Source organism: Xenopus laevis, chromosome 3S (genome assembly GCF_017654675.1).
Source record: "Xenopus laevis strain J_2021 chromosome 3S, Xenopus_laevis_v10.1, whole genome shotgun sequence".
Classification (NCBI taxonomy): Eukaryota; Metazoa; Chordata; class Amphibia; order Anura; family Pipidae; genus Xenopus; species Xenopus laevis.
The window spans coordinates 97395607-97415062 of record NC_054376.1 but is presented as its reverse complement, the minus strand read 5'-3'; the positions used below and the strand labels follow the sequence as shown (position 1 = coordinate 97415062).

General features: G+C 39.7%; 1 protein-coding gene across 2 annotated transcripts; it reads right to left on the bottom strand.

Annotated features, from left to right (window-relative positions):
- Nucleotides 1-1752: 1752 nt before the first annotated feature.
- On the bottom strand, nt 1753-15586 carry nfyb.S (nuclear transcription factor Y subunit beta S homeolog). Of its 2 annotated transcripts, none has more exons than XM_018256061.2 (7): nt 15317-15586; nt 8161-8254; nt 7116-7249; nt 5491-5688; nt 4315-4396; nt 4116-4195; nt 1753-2206 (listed from the first exon to the last, which is right to left on the bottom strand). In XM_018256061.2, exons 2-7 carry the CDS (start codon nt 8252-8254, stop codon nt 2174-2176), a joined length of 621 nt encoding a protein of 206 aa, XP_018111550.1. In that variant the 5' UTR covers nt 15317-15586; the 3' UTR covers nt 1753-2173. The 2 variants fall into 2 exon arrangements, with proteins under 2 accessions (XP_018111550.1, XP_018111551.1); XM_018256062.2 differs by lacking the exon at nt 15317-15586 and adding an exon at nt 15087-15238.
- Nucleotides 15587-19456: the final 3870 nt, after the last annotated feature.

Sequence of the window (19456 nt, the reverse complement as noted above, 5' to 3'; positions counted from 1 at the left end):
CTCAGCTCAGTGGAGCGGACAATCCGTGTACAAAATCGTAAATGTTGGCACCGGGCACACTGGCAAACTCACATATTGATCAGACCAGAAAAATAGTAGATTAAAAATTGAAGCTTTATTACATAGTCATCTCTCGCCTCACGCGTTTCGTATCACTAGGATACTTAATCATAGGCTTCAGCTCTCAAGCAGTCATAATATTAACCATGAAAGTGATTTATATGAGGCATTTCATGCAAAGTATTAGCTTTCACCCACTGATAAATAGTAGGCATACACCGAATCCAGGATTTGGTTCGGGATTCGCCTTTTTTTTTTTTAGCAGGGTTTGCCCGAATCCTTCTGCCCGGCCGAACCCGCATATGCAAGTTAGGGATGGGAAAAGAAATCGCGCTACTTTTTGTCACAAAACAAGGAAGTAAAAAATGTTTATCCGTGCATATGCAAATTAGGGTTCGGTATTTGGCCAAATCTTTAGTGAAGGATTGGGGGGGGGGTCGACTGAATCCAAAATAGTGGATTTGGTGCATCGCTAATAAATAGCTTGGCCGCTTCTTGATTCAGAAGGAAAGAAATGTGCACGTCCAATGAGTTATTGCACGTACACAAGATTATACATTGGACAATCTACTCCAGCAGCCAAGATGTTAGAACAATATGGCGCTTACCTCCAAAAATATAGCAGAGATTTGGGAACTACATAGAGAGGTAGTGGAGGTCTCTAACTTCTATTGTTTATATATGCGGTTGACATGTCCCCTTTAAAGGGCATGTAAAGTGTAAAATAGAATAAGGCTAGAAATGCTGTATTTTGTATACTAAATATAAACATGAACTTACTGCACCACAAGCCTAATCAAACAAATAATTTATGCTTTCAAAGTTGGCTACAGGGGGTCACCATCTTGTAACTTTGTTAAACATCTTTGCAAGACTAAGACTGTGCACATGCTCAGTGTGGTCTGGGCTGCTTAGGAATCATCATAAACAGAGCTGCTTGAGTTCTGCATGGCTGGGAAGTAAGGCGGGGGCTCCCCCTGCTGTTCATAAGTATGATTGTTTCCCTGCTCAGCAGTTAGGGACCGTCTGACAATTCCTATCCACTGCAGTAAATGAAGGGAGAATTTCACTGCATACAGTCAGGTTTCTTATAAAAACGGTACACATTTTTTAATTAAAGTATATTGGAGATAGATTTCTTTTTCATTAAAGAAAGTAAAAATTGGATTTTATTTGTTTGCCTTTACATGCCCTTTAATTCATTCCTGATAAAAAGGATGTGTCTGTGATGAGAACCTTAGATGTAAGCTCCACTGAGATTGTGTAATATGTAGGGATGCACCAAATCCACTATTTTGGATTAGGCCAAACCCCCGAATCCTTCATGAAAGATTCGGCCGATTACAAATTAGGGGTGGGAAGGGGAAACATTTTTTACTTCCTTGTTTTGTGACAAAGAGTCACACGATTTTCCTCCCCGCCCCTAATTTGCAAATTCGATTCAGCGGGGCAGAAGGATTCAGCCTGAATGCGAATCCTGCTGGCCAAATCCTGAACCGAATCCTGGATTCGGTGCATCCCTAGTAATATGTCAGCAATAGTGTGATAAAGTTAGTGCCCTGTTATAGCGGCATTGTGCCCCTTTTTCTTCAAGAACATGTACAATATTTTTCTATGTAAGTCTGATACAACTGTATTTAACGCAAACGAATAACAAAGGGTTATGTTTTCTTAAAATGGAAACAACGCAAATGAAGCATTTTTTCTTTATTTGATTTACAAAAGAAGTTACACAATTCAATATGAAAATAAGAAACTGTCTACAAATCTCAGACAGTAATAAATCATTAATTTACAATGCATACAGGAGCCAGAAGAACAACTCTTGTACAAAAAAAAAAAAGTTACTGAAATAATGCATTTAAAATCCAATTCTTAAAACTAACCAAAAATAAAAATATACATATATATAACAGTGGGTTTTATCTCCCATATGACATGCCTGAGAAAGCTACATTACAGCAACATAATATACAAAAAATTAAATAAAAAAAGGGGGGAGGGGGGAAAGAAAAAAAATGACAACCTCACACACCATTGTACTCCATCGCATTCAAATTGCTATAGCTTTCTTCCTGACTCATGTTTGCACATTGGGATTTTTCCGTCAAAATCAGGAGAACTGGATTTGTTGAACACCAGATATCTGTAGAGGCACAGTTTGTACACATTAGTTTTTGAAGAGGAAACCAGGAGGATGACAGTAGTGTATAAATATTAGAATAGCGCATTAACATCTTGATGGAGTAATGTTGCTTACATCATTGGTGATGTCATAAATGGATTGCTTATTTCATTACAGTAAAATGAGCTTAATTTACATTTCCTTTGACTGTGTCAAACTATGGTTCAGAGTAGGGATGCAACAAATCCACTATTTTGAATTCGGCCGAACCCCTGAGTCCTTTGCGAAAGATTCGGCCGAATCCGAACTTGCATATGCAAATCCCCTGAATCCTTTGCGAAAGATTCGGCCATGATTTGCATATGCAAATCAGTGAGGGGGAGGGTAAAAGAGAGCAGCGCATTTTACTTCCTTGTTTTGTGATGAAAAGTCACATGATTTTAAGGATTCGGTTCGGCCAGGCACAAGGATTCAGCCGAATCCGAATCCTGCTGCAAATGGCAGAATCCTGGATTTGAAATGGCAGAATCCTGGATTTGGTGCATCCCTAATTCAGAGTATTGTCAACTCGGACAACGAAGAATACCAAGAAACGTTACTGTGCAACTGTCTGTGCTGCCTTCACTAGTCTTGTGTCATTTCACACTATGTATATCACTTTGGGAACTAAAACATGGGACTTACAAGCTTCAGTTCTAAACCTGCAATGACACTTAAGTGGGTGAATTATCTAAATCCGAATTTATCTTATTTTCTGAAATAAACTCCAACCAAATCCGCACGGGTTCTTTCCCCTTATTTATCAATACATTTTCCAGTAAAATTGCAGTTCGGGAAAAAATCTTGAAAATTCGAATCATACAAATTTTTCGGATTTTCCACCCAAAAAATTCGATTTTTCCACATTTTTACCCAAAAACGACGAAATATTTGGATTATTACACGAAACCCAATGTCAGATTTTTGCCCGAAAACCATGAAATCTTCGGATTATTGTACGAAACCCAGCGCAGATCAGTATATCTTCGGGACTTCTCCCATTGACTTATATACAACCTTGGCAGGTCTGAGATGCCGGATTTTTAGATTCTGATTTTTTCCATCCTCGGGGTATAATAAATCCCGAAAAAATTTGAGTCTTTTTTTTTTTCCACTAAAAATTCGGATTTTATAGTTTAAAAAAAAACTATTTTTTTAAGGTTTTGGCGTTCGGATTTTAATAAATAATCCCCCTAATTGTCGGTGCTAATTCAATATACAACAAATGATACCTGAACACTGACTGAACAACCTGAATGTTTTGGATACAGCTTTGAAACACGTGCAGTTTTATTGTACTGCTTCAAAACTCTGCTCACCAGTCCTGCCCTTTAGACCAATCAGAGACAGGAATTAAATTGTATCATCCCCAGGTTGGAGCTTTTTTTATTTACACTGGGTCCATGTTACTACAGAGCTCAAAGTCAGGTTGCTGTGTGCTTGTCTGTATGGAAGCACAGGAGCCTGATTTCTTATTGAGCGCATAACAGAGTTGAGCTAGGAAAATAAGGCTGCTGCAGTCCTGAGAAACTACAACCCCCCCTGGATATCAGGTTCTGGAGATTGCACAGTCGATATCACTCCAACTTGCAGTACAGCAGTAAAGAGTGACTGAAGTTTATCAGAGCACAAGTCACGTGACTGGGGCAGCTGGGAAACTGACAATATGTCTAGCCCCATGTCAGATTTCAAAATTAAATATAAAAAAATCTGTTTGCTCTTTTGAGAAACTGATTTCTGCTGCAGCAGCACTATTAACGGATGCATGTTTTCTCATGACAATATCCCTTTAAAGCAATATGCCCCGATGCTTGCACCATTCACAGGCAATGATGATACAAATGTGTTATTTTATATTAAATGTGGACATATGACAATTTAACAAACATACCTGCTGATATGATGTGGTATAAACCATAACATTCTGTTGCTGTCCATCTGTGGTTATTAAACCTGCTGGTATTTGGCTAGCTGTAAAATAAAACATCCAACAGTTGACTTTATATCTATACTCCTGTATTACCACAAAGGTGAGAAGAGACATTTCTCCTTTCATTATTTTTTCCTCTTGCCAGAAAAATGACACTTACTGAAAGGTTCTTCTGAAAGCTCTTCGCCTAGACCATCTGCTGTGGTAACTGTTCCGCCAATACCTTTTTCCCCTTTCATTGCCTTTACAAGAAAAATAGAACATTTATATTAGTATTTTGTTGCGTGTTCTGCGTGTGCATTTTACACCCACAACCAGTATTGATTGTTTTAAAGGAGAAGGAAAGCTACGGAGGCATTTTATTGCCAATAGATTAGCTGCAATTGTGCAAGCTAGAATGCTATATTTATTCTGTAGAATGTTTTACCATACCCGAGTACAGAGCTCTAGAACCTCTGTTTTTTTATGATAGCAGCTGCAGTATTAGCTTGGTGTGACATCACTTCCTGCCTGAGTCTCTCCCTGCTAACTTACAGCTCTGGGCTCAGATAACAGCAGAGAAGGGAGGGGGAGAGGAGCAAACTGAGCATGCTCAAGCCCTGGGTAAGGAGGTTTAAACTGAAGGCAGGGAGTCTAATACAGAAACCCATGTGAACACAATAGAAGGAAAGAAATGCAGTGTTTCTTTTGAGCAGCATTACTTTGAGGGTTTACTGGTATATTTAGATGGACCTTTCTGATAAAGCTTACTTAGTTTTAACCTTTCCTTTAAGATAGGACATCAGAATTTCTGTATATTCAACATAATAAAAAAAGCACTTCAGTTACACAGTACATTTTTATTAGAAGGAACAAATGAAGCCCTTGATTATTACTTCTAATTTATCCACATGATAGTAGCGGAGGTCTCATTAAATATCAGTGTAGGGGAGACCAGTTATTGTAATTGATAGAAGCTGGGTGCTTTTCTCTCTATCCTCTAATTCATTTATGAAGTATATTATCATTTTGTTTGTTTTACACAAGTCATATAGCTTTTCATACCTAACATTAAGATTAACTATAAACTATCTCTGGATATCAGTGTCATACTAAATAAGCAGGGACACGCATTTTTGTACAGTGGGTATTAACAAAGGTATTTAATCACCCTTCAAATAGGACCCACAGTAACTACCCCAACTTGACTTATACTGCAGGGAAGATTCCCACTTCTGACTAGTGCAATGCAAAGCAGGTTAATGAATAATAAAATACTAAAGGCTTGGGATATCACTTGATGAATGGATGCCGATTACGGGTTTGATGAATGGATGCCGATTATGGGAAAACCCACCTCTCTGAATTTCTGAAGATACAACTTTAATGGCTCCACGTAACTATCAAAGCCTAGCGTTGACATAGCAAACAGAATATCCTCTCCATTGATGGTCTTTCGCTTTTCTTGATGGCATCGTTCACTTGCTTCAGATGTTATGAAGCTAATAAATTCGCTTACGCATTCCTGTACACACTCCTTTGCGTCTTTTGCAATCTGTCGGAAGAATAAAAGGAGACATTATTTCGTTATTTGGACCCTCTGAAAGGGGCCAGGACACATTCTTTCTATTTCATTCCTTCTAAGCAGTGAAATGATTAAATCATCACACAAATACATCTTCCATTAATAGCTCCACTAATATTGCGGTTCGGTTGCACTATGCAGTTCAACACAGCTAATAGACAGTCCAAATATCAATATGCTGTGTGTGCTGTATTTACTAGATAATAAAGCTAATGAGGGGAATTCAAAAACCAGGTGCCGTTATATAAAACCCATAGTAATCGCATCCTTCTCTTAAATTCAATTGCATTAAGACTGGTTCCTATAGATTGCTAGGGTTAAATGGCACCCTCTTGAAGTTCCCCCAAAATATTAAATGTTAGTGTGATTAATGTGTTAATTTTAAAAATTAACTACTTTGTCTGCAAAATGAAAAGAATGTGTTCTCTTATGTGGAGGGTGGATGACCTCTTTAATTCACTAGGCAGCCAAAGCACAGAAGGACTGCAGTTCATTTCACCTGTATTGTGAGGATGGCTGTATGGGGAGTGTTCAATTTCCAAAGACCCACCAGCTCAGTTAAAAGGGATCGGCAGCCCAAACTTAGAAAAGAAAAACCGGCACTCAGGACTCCATGCAAGCGCGCCAAGCCCTGCCTCTTTAATGCGTTGAACACGCAGGGCTTGGCCCGCTTGCATGGAGTCCTGAGTGCCGGTTTTTTTCTATGTATGAGGAGTGTTGTCACAGAGCTTACTATTTAGTAACTATATCTGCCCAATGTTATTCTTCCTGTTTAAAGGAGAAGGAAAGCTACCAAGGTAGTTTATTGCCAATAGATTAGCTACAATAGTGCAAGCTAGAACACCATTTTTATTCTTTAGAATGCTTTACCATACCTGTGTAAACAGCTCTAGACATTGTCTCGGTTTGTTTAGGATAGCAGCTGCCATTTTAGCCTGCTGTGACATCACTTCCTTCCTGAGTCTCTCCCTGCTTGCTCATAGCTCTGGGCTAAGATTACAGCAGGGAGGGGAGGAGCAAACTGAGCATGCTCAAGCCCTAGAAGTTTATGCTGAAAACAGGAAGTCTGATTTTTCATTGTAAATACTTATTAGTATAATACTATAATAACTATTAAAAATGCAGATACATATGAGGCCAATATAACACACTTCACTCCCACAATAAGAGCAATGCATCCCTGAAAGTATAAAATATTTCTTGGGTACATCAAGAAAATTTGAATGTATGGTATTGGTTTATTGGAATATAGGAATATTGGTTGTTACTGAGAGGCATTGGCTTCTGCCAGCTGATTGCTACATTCCATTTCAAATTAAAGTAACAGTCCCAGGAGCAGAGAAATGTATACAATGAAGCAGTGCGGTCAATAAGAAAGTAAAATCTGTGAACATTACTTTTCCTGTCTGTGGTACAGCATTTTTCATTATCCTTGCCACATTAGCGATGGGAAGATAAATATCTTGCTCTCTGAAACTATCTTTAGATCCATTTGTGTCATCTGGGTCATTTAAACTGTCTTCTGTGTCCCCTGAAACACAATAATATCACATATAAAAAATGCATTGGTACAAAATATAAATACTGCCATCATACCGTCTGCCGTGGAAAGGTTTTCTGTGGCTTGCTATGCTTTCTTAAAGGGATACGGTCATGGGAAAACATGTCTTTTTCAAAACGCATCAGTTAATAGTGCTGTTCCAGCAGAATTCTGCACTGAAATCCATTTTTCAAAAGAGCAAACAGATTTTTTTATATTCAATTTTGAAATCTGACATGGGGCTAGACATATTGTCAGTTTCCCAGCTGCCCCCAGTCATGTGACTTATGCTCTGATAAACTTCAGTCACTCTTTACTGCTGTACTGCAAGTTGGAGTGATATCACCCCCTCCCTTTCCTCCCAACAGCCTTACAAAAGAACAATGGGAAGGTAACCAGATAGCAGCTCCCTAACACAAGATAACAGCTGCCTGGTAGATCTACTGTAAGAACAACATTCAGTTGTAAAAGCCAAGTCCCACTGAGACTGATTCAGTTACATTAAGTAGGACAAATAGCCTGCCAGAAAGTAGTTCCATCCCCAAGTGCAGGCACAAGTCACATGACTGGCAGCAGCTGCAAAACTGACAATATGTCTAGCCCCATGTCAGATTTCAAAATTGAATATAAAAAATCTGTTTGCTCTTTTGAGAATTGGATTTCAGTGCAGAAGTCTGCTGGAGCAGCACTATTAACTGATGGGTTTTGAAAAAAAAAAACATGTTTTCCCATGACAGTATCCCTTTAACTACTTTATCTGCACAGAGGGCTTCAAAATAAAAAGAATGTGAATATTTGCCCCTTTGAAAAACATGGAATTTAACCTGTTGACGGGCACTTGCGAATTTGAAATAAACAAATGATGTAACTTGGCGAGAATGCAATTGTGTGACAAGACTTACCATCATGGGGCTGTATTACATAATGGCTCCCACTAATATAGTCTCCAGAAATCCCTAACTGAGAAGTATCTGTTGTAGCGCTATCACCGTCCATCTAAAATGAAGAACAAAGAGAAGGAAAAAATATTTATATACAAATTCAAACTGGCACTCAAAGTGTCCATTATTGTGTTCTATATGTTTAGGTACTGATTAACATCAGTTAGCTTCCAATTGTTATCTTCAAATCTACCAACTTTAAAGGGGAAGTAAAGTCTAAAATAGAAATGCTGTATTTTGTATACTAAACATAAACTTACTGCACCAGAAGCCTAATAAAACAAAAGATTTATGCTTTCAAAGTTGGCCACAGGGGGTCACTATCTTGTAACTGTTATACATCTTTGCTAAAACAAGACTGTGCACATGCTCAGTGTGGTCTGGGCTGCTTAGGAATCATAATAAATTATCAAAACAGCAAAAGTCAAATAATATCTACCATAGAAGCCGATACATCAAGACCGATTAATAAATATGCAGACTGCACTGGGTCCTGTGTTGTGATGTAATCTAATGTGGAATTTATAATTTTTGTATTGTTTAATACAAGCTTTCTCCAACTCTGCAGAACCAGTGACAGCAGAAAAATAATCCTCCAAATAGAATCCCAATTTGCGTGTTTAAATCTGGCTCCATGATCTTTGTCCCTGCAGCTGGAGTTGGAAACAGTAAAGGGGATGTAAAGCCAAAATAAAGTCCAATACAAATATCTACACAGTCGCCGACTGCTGTACACGGAAACAAACAAAGCTGCTGGAGATCTGCATGGCTGGGAAGTAAAGCGGGGGCTCCCCCTGCTGTTCATAAGTATGATTGTTTCCCTGCTCAGCAGTTAGGGACCATCTGACAATTCCTATCCACAGCAGTAAATTAAGGAAGAATTTCACTGCATACTGTCGGGTTTCTTATAAAAACGCTTTTTAATTAAAGTATATTGGAGATACAGTAGGTTTCTTTTTCATTAAAGAAAGTAAAAATTGGATTTAATTTTTTTGCCTCTACATGCCCTTTAAAGGTGGCCATACATAGAGATCCGCTCGTTTGGTGATTTTGCCGAGCGGTTCTCCGTCCCGATATGCCCACATTGAGGTGGGAAGGTATTGGGCTGATCCGATCAGGGTCAGACTGGGGGGTCACAGTACAGGAGCGGGGGCCACTGGGACTGCTATCCAGGGCCCCCCCGTTCCAATACTGTGTCACGCCAAGCATGAAGGCGCTGCTTGTGGCGGCAGAAAAAAATTTCAACGCGAATATCAGGAGAGGTTTTTTTTCCCGGTGTCCCGCCGGGCCAGTCCAACCCTGGATCCGATCATGGGCCCTAGGGCCCAACGATCCGATCATAATGAAAGGTATGCGGGACCACAGATGCAGTCCACAATCCGACAGGATTTTTTACCCCTGCCCAATCGACATCTGGCAGACTCTTGGCCAGATATCGATTGGGGAAGCCCGACGGAGGGCCCAACACACGTGCCAATAAGATGCCGAATCTGTATGGCCACCGTAAGGTACATGTTTTGCCTTATGTCTTATCATTATAAAAGAAATATATTTCTGGAGTTAAATAGGGATTATTTAACTATCTGCCTCATGAGGACCAAACTCAGAGTAGCCTTACTTTCCCTATTTAGCTCATAAAATAACTAAAAACATTTTTTTTTTTAATTAAAACAATTGACAAAGTATGATTGGCACAAGCCTTATTCATTGCACTAAAGTTAAGTAACTGGGATCTAGATCTTGCTTACTGGAATTGCTAAAATGAGATTGCAACTGTACAATTCAAAAGTAAAATATTATATATATGTATATGTATGTATATATATATATATATATATATATATATATATATATATATATATATATATATATATATATATATTTCTGCTAGAAGTTTTTACAGATAATTCTTGTCTCAGATATGAAAACTATTTTGGGCATTCAGCCATAGTGCCAAGAAAGTTCTGAACAGAAAAATCATTGTTCATATAAAATCTCACCCTAACTGACCTTCAAGCTGAGCTTCCAGGGGTTCCTAGGAAAACAAATATACATTTCCCACCCATACTGGCCTTCCGGCTAAACCTTCCAGTTACTGGTCCTGGTCCCTTGGGTGTTCCAGTTGCACAGTTTTAGAACGTCTGAGGGAATGCCATTTCTTACAGTGCAGCCATTGCTCGTGTCTAGTTCTGGACTTTGTTATCTGAACCTGAGCCAGGGGATTTCCTCAGTGTCTGCTAGCCCTAAACTGAATTTCATGGGTTACATATTTAATATAATATATTAAAGGGCATGTCAACCCCACCAAAAATGTTTTTTTAACTAATAAAAGAAAACATAACTCTAAGCAACTTTGCAATATACATTGATTACAAACCAACAGATTAACAGACCTGTTTTGCAACATTGTTTAAAAAGTAACAACCTGGCGTTAAGCAAATGCTGCTTTCAATAGCAATTGTTTTTACAAATAACTTTGAAAGCGTTGACATTTTTTTTTTAAAAACAAGTATATTGGAAAAGTTACTTAGAATTAAGTTTTCTGTTATATTGATTACAGTTTCAAGTGGTAAAATGGATTGGGTTCAGCCGGGCAGAAGGATTCGGCCGAATCAGAATCCTGCTGAAAAAGGCTGAATCCAGAACCAAATCTTGGGATTCGGTGCATCCCTAATTATTTTATATGGGTGTAATGAGAAGAATGCATTTTTTAACTCTGTGCCCAGTGCACTGAATTTTCAACTGAAAAAGTACATGTTATGGATGACCACGGAGAAGCAGGTCAGTAAATGGAAAAGATATTTCAGCAGATGTGTAGGTCAAGTCAAGCATGTCCCACAGGTGAGGGATAATGGTATACTGTAACTATAGCAGTTTCTCAAGTACTGATAAACGTATCTCCAGTCCTTTGCCCAAAGGAAGAGGGTACCCAAGTACTTCTCCATATCAAGAGATACGCCCGTTTTTTCAACTCCTGTTGAATAGTTCAGTGAAACGATAGTTTTTCACAGAAATAAGGGCTAAAGTGAATGTGTCACAAAAAGTGATTGGTCAGCTAGGCCAATAACATCTGGCAGAGCCCCTTCAAGATACTGGCCAAGGAGGCAATCATTTAGTTCTATAAACAGACCAATGGCAACTCAATTAAGTGTGACCAAGTTGCCAAATCAGCCTGTGCTTGTCCAAATTTGACCTGCGAGTCATAACAGACACAAAACAGCAAGATTGGCGGTCTATACAGATTGTATGGAATCAAGCCACGTGGAATATGTAACCAAATACTAGCTGAAATTAACTTGATATAGAGAGTGATTCCTTTGCTGAAATTAACTTTTTAGTATGATGTAAAGAGTGATTTTTTTCTTTAGACAATTTGTATTAGATTTTCATTATTTAAAAAGATACGGACATCAGAAAATAACTTATCTATCATAACATTGTCTTTCAATGCTATTTATAATAGTTAGAAACTCTAACTGACAGGTTAAGAAGGGACAGTCAGGTTGGCAAAACAGTCAGGTTTAGGAACGTCAAGTGTCACTTACAAAAGCATAACTATCAGCGAAAAATCAACATGATCTATAGGTATCTTTTAATGTAGATTAATATTTTGAAGAAAATTTTTGTGTCAGTATCACTTTAAGGTTTGGGATTTTGTGTTATTTTGACATTTTAGTCAGCAATCTTGTTCCTAGGGTCCAAATTACCCTGGCAACCATGCTTTGAATACGATACTGGAATATGAACAGGAGAAGGGTGAGAGAGTTGAGCAATACAAATAGCAATAACAATACATTTTTAGATTTTTAAGATAATACATTCTTACAGGGGGTGGCAATCTGAGAACCTCGACCAGTAATTTGCGTCTCGAAAGCACACTAACACTGGAGAACCTTTTATTAGAATGCTGCCATCTTCTATTTCTCCAGGGATCCCTTGTTCTGCCCTGGAACATTTTTAAAATTTGGATTCAGTGGTTAAAATAGAGTCTATGGGAGACAGCCTTTCTGTAATTCTGAGCCTCCTGGATAACAGATAAGGCATCACTAGAAATAAGCTGATTGCAGTGATGTAATTAAAAGTATCCTGCTAATAGAGAATTTGGTGTATTAGTGATGGGGAACATCAACAAGAGGTCCCTGGTTAGCAGTCAGTCAACAAATTGTCAACCCGCTGTGAATTTGGCTTTCCTTTAAAGGGGTGGGTCACCAACTTTTAGTACATTATAGAATGGCCAATTCTAAGCAACTTTATAATTGGTCTTTATTATTTATTATAGTTTTTTTTTTTAATGATTTGCCTTTTTCTTCTGGCTCTTTCCAGCTTCCAAATGGGGGTCACCGACACCCATCTAAAAACAAATGTTCTGCAAGACTTATTGCTAAACTTTATTACTCGTCTTTATATTCAGGCCCTCTCCTATTAATATCTCAGTCTCTTATTCAAATCAATGCATGGTTGCTAGAGTAATTTGGACATTAACAACCAGACTTTTGACATTACACACTGGCGAGCTGCTGAATAAAAAACAACAAATAAAAACCAATTGCAAATTGTCTCAGAATATCCCTCTCTACACCACACTAAAAAAGACATGTTTTGAATGAGATGCGCTTTTATAGACATTTATAAAGTAACATTGTTCCACCTTTGCAAGAAATTCTTTCAGTTTTAAGAGATTATTTTAATGGCTGGCTATGGGAAAGTCTCTCTTGGTTGATAACATTTGGTGCACAGAAATTAACTGTTGCTAATAATAATACTCAGACATATTTTTCTTTGGCAAGAAAAGGCAAAAAGGGCCAAGGAATTTTGACAAATCTGACATTATAAATTAGACATAAGGAGGGGAGAAGTTTTCAATATGGTTATCATCTGGGCCAGTCAACTTCATCCTATGGCAGCATTGGACTGGCCCACCAAGATACCAGGAAAACTCCCGGTGGGCCCAGGTGTCAGTGGGGCCTCCTGCTCCTAAGCCTTTGTAACAATTTCATGTTCATTTCCTAATTCTGTAGGGGAAAAAGGGACCAAATAGATGGAAAATAGAGTATATCATGTAAAGAAAAAATACTAAGAAAATAAAAAGGTTGAGTGAGAAGTGAAAGAAAATTAGCTTGGGAATGGGCCCAAGGTTTTCTGGTGGGCCCCTGGCATCTCAGTCCGACATTGTCCTATGGTCCCCTAGCCATTAAAGGAAAACTATACCCCCCCCAAACAATGTAGGTCTCTATAGAAAGATATTGCATAAAACAGCTCATATGTAAAATCCTGCTTCATGTAAATAAACCATTTTCATAATATACATTTCTAGTAGTATGTGCCATTGGGTAATCAGAAATAGAAAATTGCCATTTTAAAAAATAAGGGCCGACCCCTGGGATCGTAGGATTCACTGTGCACACTAACATAACAACAAACCATACATGTTAGGTCACATGAGCCAATTAACAGACAGAGTTGTGTCTTTTGCTTCCACACTTCTTCCTGTTACAGTTAGTGTTGTAGTATTTCTGGTCAGGTGATCTCTGAGGCAGCACAGATAGTCACGAAATGGTGGCTCAAGGCAAGAGATGTAAAAGGGCAATATTTACTTAAATATATATTCCAGTTTGGTAAGATTGTTTAATATGCCACTTAATATGATATGAACTGTTGCTTAAGTGTTCATTTTGGGGGTATAGTTTTCCTTTAAACTAGTGGCTGTCACCCAGTACTCTGAGCTGCAGTTAAGGTGGTCATAGACGCACAGATAATATCGTACAAAACTAATTTTTGTACGATATTTGGTGAGTGCATGGTGGGAAAAGAGTCAATGGATATCGGCGGGCTTGTCGTCTGGACGGAGAATTTTGATTGGGCGCCTTTGAAGGCACCCGAACATCGACCATTGTTAGTGCTGAGTTGTCACATACAGGTAGAATTCTATTGTTTCTACCTATATATCGGACAATTCAGATCTACACGCGTGTGTTGAAAACGAACGATCTTTTTCAGGAAAGATCTTTTCCAAGAAATACGGCCACCTTAAACACATACTTGCAAATATTTGTGCACTGCCAGTTTAATGGAAGAGAAATGTAGCAAGAGATCTGAAAGTAGGAGAGCAAATAATAAAAAAGGCGGCAGAGCACATAGAGCCGCACAGTGGGAACCTGGCCAGCATGGGAGACTAGCAGATGGCTGCTGCCCGGGGCAACGGGAGGAGGGGAAGGGAGACAAAAGAATGTCCCCAGCTCCTACATATACCGTGGCTAGGGTTGCCACTTTTCTGGAAAAAAATACCGGCTTTCCTATAGATTTATCTTTTTTCCCTATTAATAACATTGGGATCAACCATAATTTTTACCGGCCAGGCCGTAAAATACTGGCTAGGTGGTAACCCCGTGGCACAGTAATGCACTTACACTAATCCAGCTCCAGTCCCCCAATAAATATGAACTACAGCTCCCAGCATCCCCCCAACAGCTGCTGTCGTACTACAGTTCCCAGCAGTGCACTATCGCCTTGCAGCTGAGAAAGGCTGGATGCTGGAATAGGCAACCGCTGGTGCACATCCATGGGCACAAGAAAGGCCTGAGTAGGCTTGCCAGCTGCTGGGCACATATACAGTGTCCTTTGTGTACGGGCGGCTGAGAAGAGCGGCAGTAGCTGCAGCCGACTCCATGCAGAGAGCCACCGTACAGACAGCCATATCAGGTGCGATTCAGTCGCAGCAAAATGAACAGCCTGTGCTTCCCACACCAGAACCCAATGCAGCAGATATAATAGTGCTGGGCCCACACTGATCCCATACAGCGGGCAGAGCCAAGTACACACGACTTGCTGCTGCCAAGAAGGGCCCGTCCATATTATCCCGGGGGTCGGCTGCTTCAGTATGTACTGACCCACGCACAGTCCCACAGCCAGAGCCGCGCACATAAACACAGCGACAGTCCCTACGGTGACACTGGAGGGAATAAAATGGTCGGGGCCCTTGGGATTTTCCCCCCTATACGGTGCAGCCACAAGCCAAGCATCAAGACGGGCGATGTACACACAATGTCGGCTCCGGACCTTTCATTCGAGCTGAGGGAAAGAATCGGTTAGCGATCATTGGCCGAAGCCAGGCACAAACCTCCAGTGCGGCCCTGGTTGGTTCCCTGCACGAATCGGCTGTTTGGTTGGACAGAAAATGGCTGCGAAGGAGCCAGTCCCAGCGCGGAACGGCGCTTCCGGGACCTGCCTTCCACCCTCCGCTCACAATCCAGTGCTGCTGTTCCACAGACAATGCGTCACTCCCTCCGCTAGTCAGGGTGCGCCAGCGTTTACCGAGCAACTGACCTATAGCGCCTTCCCAGCCAATCCCTTCTGGCTCTTCCTGTAATGTCACCCTCCCTCTGCTGCCAAAGCGCGCTATTCTAACATGTAGGATTTTCCCTCGTTTTCAGAAATTGCTTTTCCTTGCCTCCCCCGCTCGAAAAAAAAAGACTGCACTGGTATTTGCAGTGGGTTGAGAAATCATTGCAGATATATTTTTTTCCTTTTATCTATAGGGGTTGTCTACCCCCCCCACGTGGTTTGCCCAGACATTTTTATTTAACACACTGTTCGCTTCTCAAGAATAAAGGCGTCGCTCCCTTATATCGTGAAAGGTGGGGGGCTCTTCCATCACACGGTGACCACCCCTCCGATGACTAGCGACTTGCAAGCGGCCTAAAATTCAAGCTTTGCGGGGAAAATATAGTTCCCTTCATTCTCCCGCTTGAAATATTTGCCCGTGGCATTGTGGGATATGTAGTTCCTTGAGCGCGGTCATGTTCATTGTAGTAAATCCTTGTAAAATGGGACACTATATGACTGGGCAGCCTCTCACCGCAGGCCCAATAAATAGTGACTATTCACCATGCCATAGACGCCATTTTACTGGAGCCCTTTGCATTTGCTGGGATCTACTTATAGTCAGTCCGGCACAAGTGTGTAAATAAAGCATATTATCTGGCTTTTAGGTTGCTAAGTAACATTTTTCAGACAGGTTCACAGTTGCAGGAATGGACTGCCATATAGCTTAGGCTGCTGTGCAGTATATTTTTATTAGGGACATGGGGGCTCCGCCAATGAGGCGAGCTGAGGCACTTGCCTCAGGCGGCGGCGGTGGCACAAAAAATGCAGCTCCTTGTAACTAAGCTGAATTTCCAGTTTTAAACCGGGAAATTCGGCTCTAATAGTGCAGAGAGCGCAATTGCACTCTCTGAACTAGCGACGTGGACCCCCCGTCTTGTACTGAAGGTGAGTGCCGTGGGGAGACGGGGGCGGCAAAAACGAAGGCCGCCTCAGGTGGCAAATTGGGTAGGATCGCCACCCCTGATTAGGGATGCACTGAATCCACTATTTTGGATTCGGCTGAACCCCCGAATCCTTCACGAAAGATTCGGCCGATACCGAACCAAATCCTAATTTGCATATGCAAATTGGGTTATGGAAGGGAAAAACACTTTTTACTTCCTTGTTTTGTGACAAAAAGTCCCTCCCTGCCTAGGGTTGCCACCTTTTCTGGAAAAAAAATACCGGCTTTCCTATATATTTATCTTTTTTCCTATTAATAACACCGGGATTAACCATAATTTTTACCAAAATACCGGCCAAGTGGCAACAATATCCTGCTGAGAAAGGCCGAATCCCGAACCGAATCCAGGACTCGGTGCATCCCTAATTTTTTATTCATAAAGTTCTGATCAAAAGCACTGTGCAGAGAAATTCATTCAGGTTTATATTCCAGATCTGTATGGGTGAGCAATACCTAAGCGTATCTAAAGTAAATATTTCTTGTAATTACTTAACCAGCAATATCTCAGTGACAATAATAAAACAGCTATTAAAAACACATAGTTGCCCTTAGTGAATTAGCTTTATGCTTGATCCAATTGCTCATTCAGCAGTTTCGCTGCTGATACTTAAGGTCCCCATAGACGAGACGTTTCTTCTTTGGTGAACGACCGATTTCAGTGCAGTCCGACCAATCTGTCAAATTATCGTGTGGTTAGTGGGTTTCGAACGATCGTACATCTTATGATTTTTCGGCCTACATTAGTCAGAAAATTGATCAGCCAGGTTTGAAAATCTTTAACGGTCCCAGTGAAATCTATGTTTGCAGGGCCAATCAGGCAGCTAACCTCAGTTTTGCTGGCAATATCGCCTGAAATGGTCTTTTTAGTTGATGGACAAATCATACATTTAAAAGATCATTTCGAGATAATCGTTGATCCACTCGCCTCATGCGGCAGCGCCCCCCCCCTGATTACCAGGGGCTGCAAAAATGCCGCTCCTGGTAACTAAGAGCTGAATTTACGGTTTTCAACCAGGAAATTCGGCTCTTCTAGTGCAGAGAGAGCAATTGCGCTCTCTGCACTAGCGCCGTGCAGCGCCCCGACCCCCTCCTGCGTAGAAAATGTGAGCGCCGTGAGGAGGGGTGGGGACGGCAACGGAAGGCCGTCTCAGGTGGCATAAAGGCGTGGATCGGCGCTGGGTCTCACAATAACGATTGGATCTTTTAAAAATCTTTACATCTATGGCCAGCTTAAATCAGCAATTATTTTACTACAATTTAGTATAGAAGTCTTTCTTGTCTTGTAACAATACAGACAGGAGCTGCTGGATTTCAGGTTTAATACTATATACAGATTTGTGAAAACGTTTATAATGTAAACCTGATTTTAAGAAAACCCCAAAGGAAATGAACATTGTTTAACCAAAGTCTAGCCCATGCATACAGTATTGTGTACAACTGATGAACGTAATTATCAGATAAGTACAATTTTTTCTAAATATAAACATTTAGAGAAAAATTATGAGTCTAGTGATGAATCTAGGTGAACACCTTTGAAGATTTCAGCATAGCCAACTGAAATTACTAGCCAACAAGCCCTTTCAAAACACTGACATTTTTTAAAAAAGGGACTTAAGAGTTGATAAATGCTATTGCTTATAGGAGCAATGGGATGTTACACTGATCTTATTGAACAGCTTTAAATCAAGTCAGACTTTTAGAAGTTTTAGATTTTTTTTCTAAGGATTGTCCGAAAATGTAGAATTTTTAGAGGTTTCTGTATACTTTAGCACATCGTTCAATGCTTTTTTTCGTACTTTTTATATTCAAGTCTTTTAATAAATACAATGACAATCTGAGTTTTAGAGTTTGTGAGTTTAGTCGTGATTTCCTTTAAAACCACTAAAATCCGACCTTAATCCGATAATAAATTAGCCTCTCTGTTTGGGAATTGTTCTCTAAGAATACTAATAAAGAAAGGTTTAGCTACTTCTTACAGAACTCACTATAATGTAAAAGTTGCTAACACTGTAGCTGTGACAGCCTTACATTTGGTTAGCGAATATGTACATATTTATTGTGCAGTTTTTGATCGATTTTGACCATTATGATCGTACTTCATGTTCTACACTAAATTGTGTCTTAAAGATTTTCAGTCAACTTTCAGTTTGTAGACCTTGCTTGACATTGGAGCACATCCCTCAATTTTTGGCATAGTACAGGTATGGGACCTGTTATCCAGAATGTTCGGGACCTGGGGTTTTCCGTATCATGGATGTTTCGTAATTTCTTAGACCTAAAGTCTACTAGAAAATCATGTAAACATTAAATAGACCCAATAAGCTGCTTTTACTTCCAATAAGGATTAATTATATCTCAGTACAAGGTACTGTTTTATTATTATTATTACAGAGAAAAAGGAAATCACTTGAATTTGGATTATTTGATTATAATGGAGTCTATGGATGATGTCCATTCTGTAATTCAGAAGTTTCTTGATGACAGGTTTCTGGATAATGGAACCCATACCTGTGTAGTTGATAATTGTTAGGATTACCTAAAATAAAACTGAAACAGATCAGTCCAATATAAACTCACTCCAAAGATTGAATCACTTGAATAAAATGCTTTTATGGCTGATTATATACAAACAGTAGATTGTAGGTGCTAGATTGTAAAATGACAGTTGCTATTAGGAACCGATCAGAAATAAGCTTTATAAAATCTGCTACAAGAAAAAAAATTCTTCCAAGTAAAAAGTCACTGTATTCCTCCAAATAAAATTTGGGGAGGGAGAGTAACAGAAAAAAAGTTATATAGTGTAGTATTTTTTGAACACTTTATCACTGACCCCCTTAGTGACTTCAAAACAACCGTACTGCAATTCACACTATATTGTGTCACCTGATATCACACTTGTGTCAAAACTCAAATTAAAACAAAAGTAGAGAA

Bases quoted from the DNA above. Each gene is read 5' to 3' on its own strand.
- nfyb.S (XM_018256061.2), bottom strand. From the start codon at position 8,254: ATGGACGGTGATAGCGCTACAACAGATACTTCTCAGTTAGGGATTTCT. The intron at 5,689-7,115 runs GTAATGTTCACA...TTCTTCCGACAG, and splicing joins CTGTACCACAGACAGGAAAA to ATTGCAAAAGACGCAAAGGA. The intron at 4,397-5,490 runs GTGGGTTTTCCC...TTTCTTGTAAAG, and splicing joins ATCTTCAGAAATTCAGAGAG to GCAATGAAAGGGGAAAAAGG.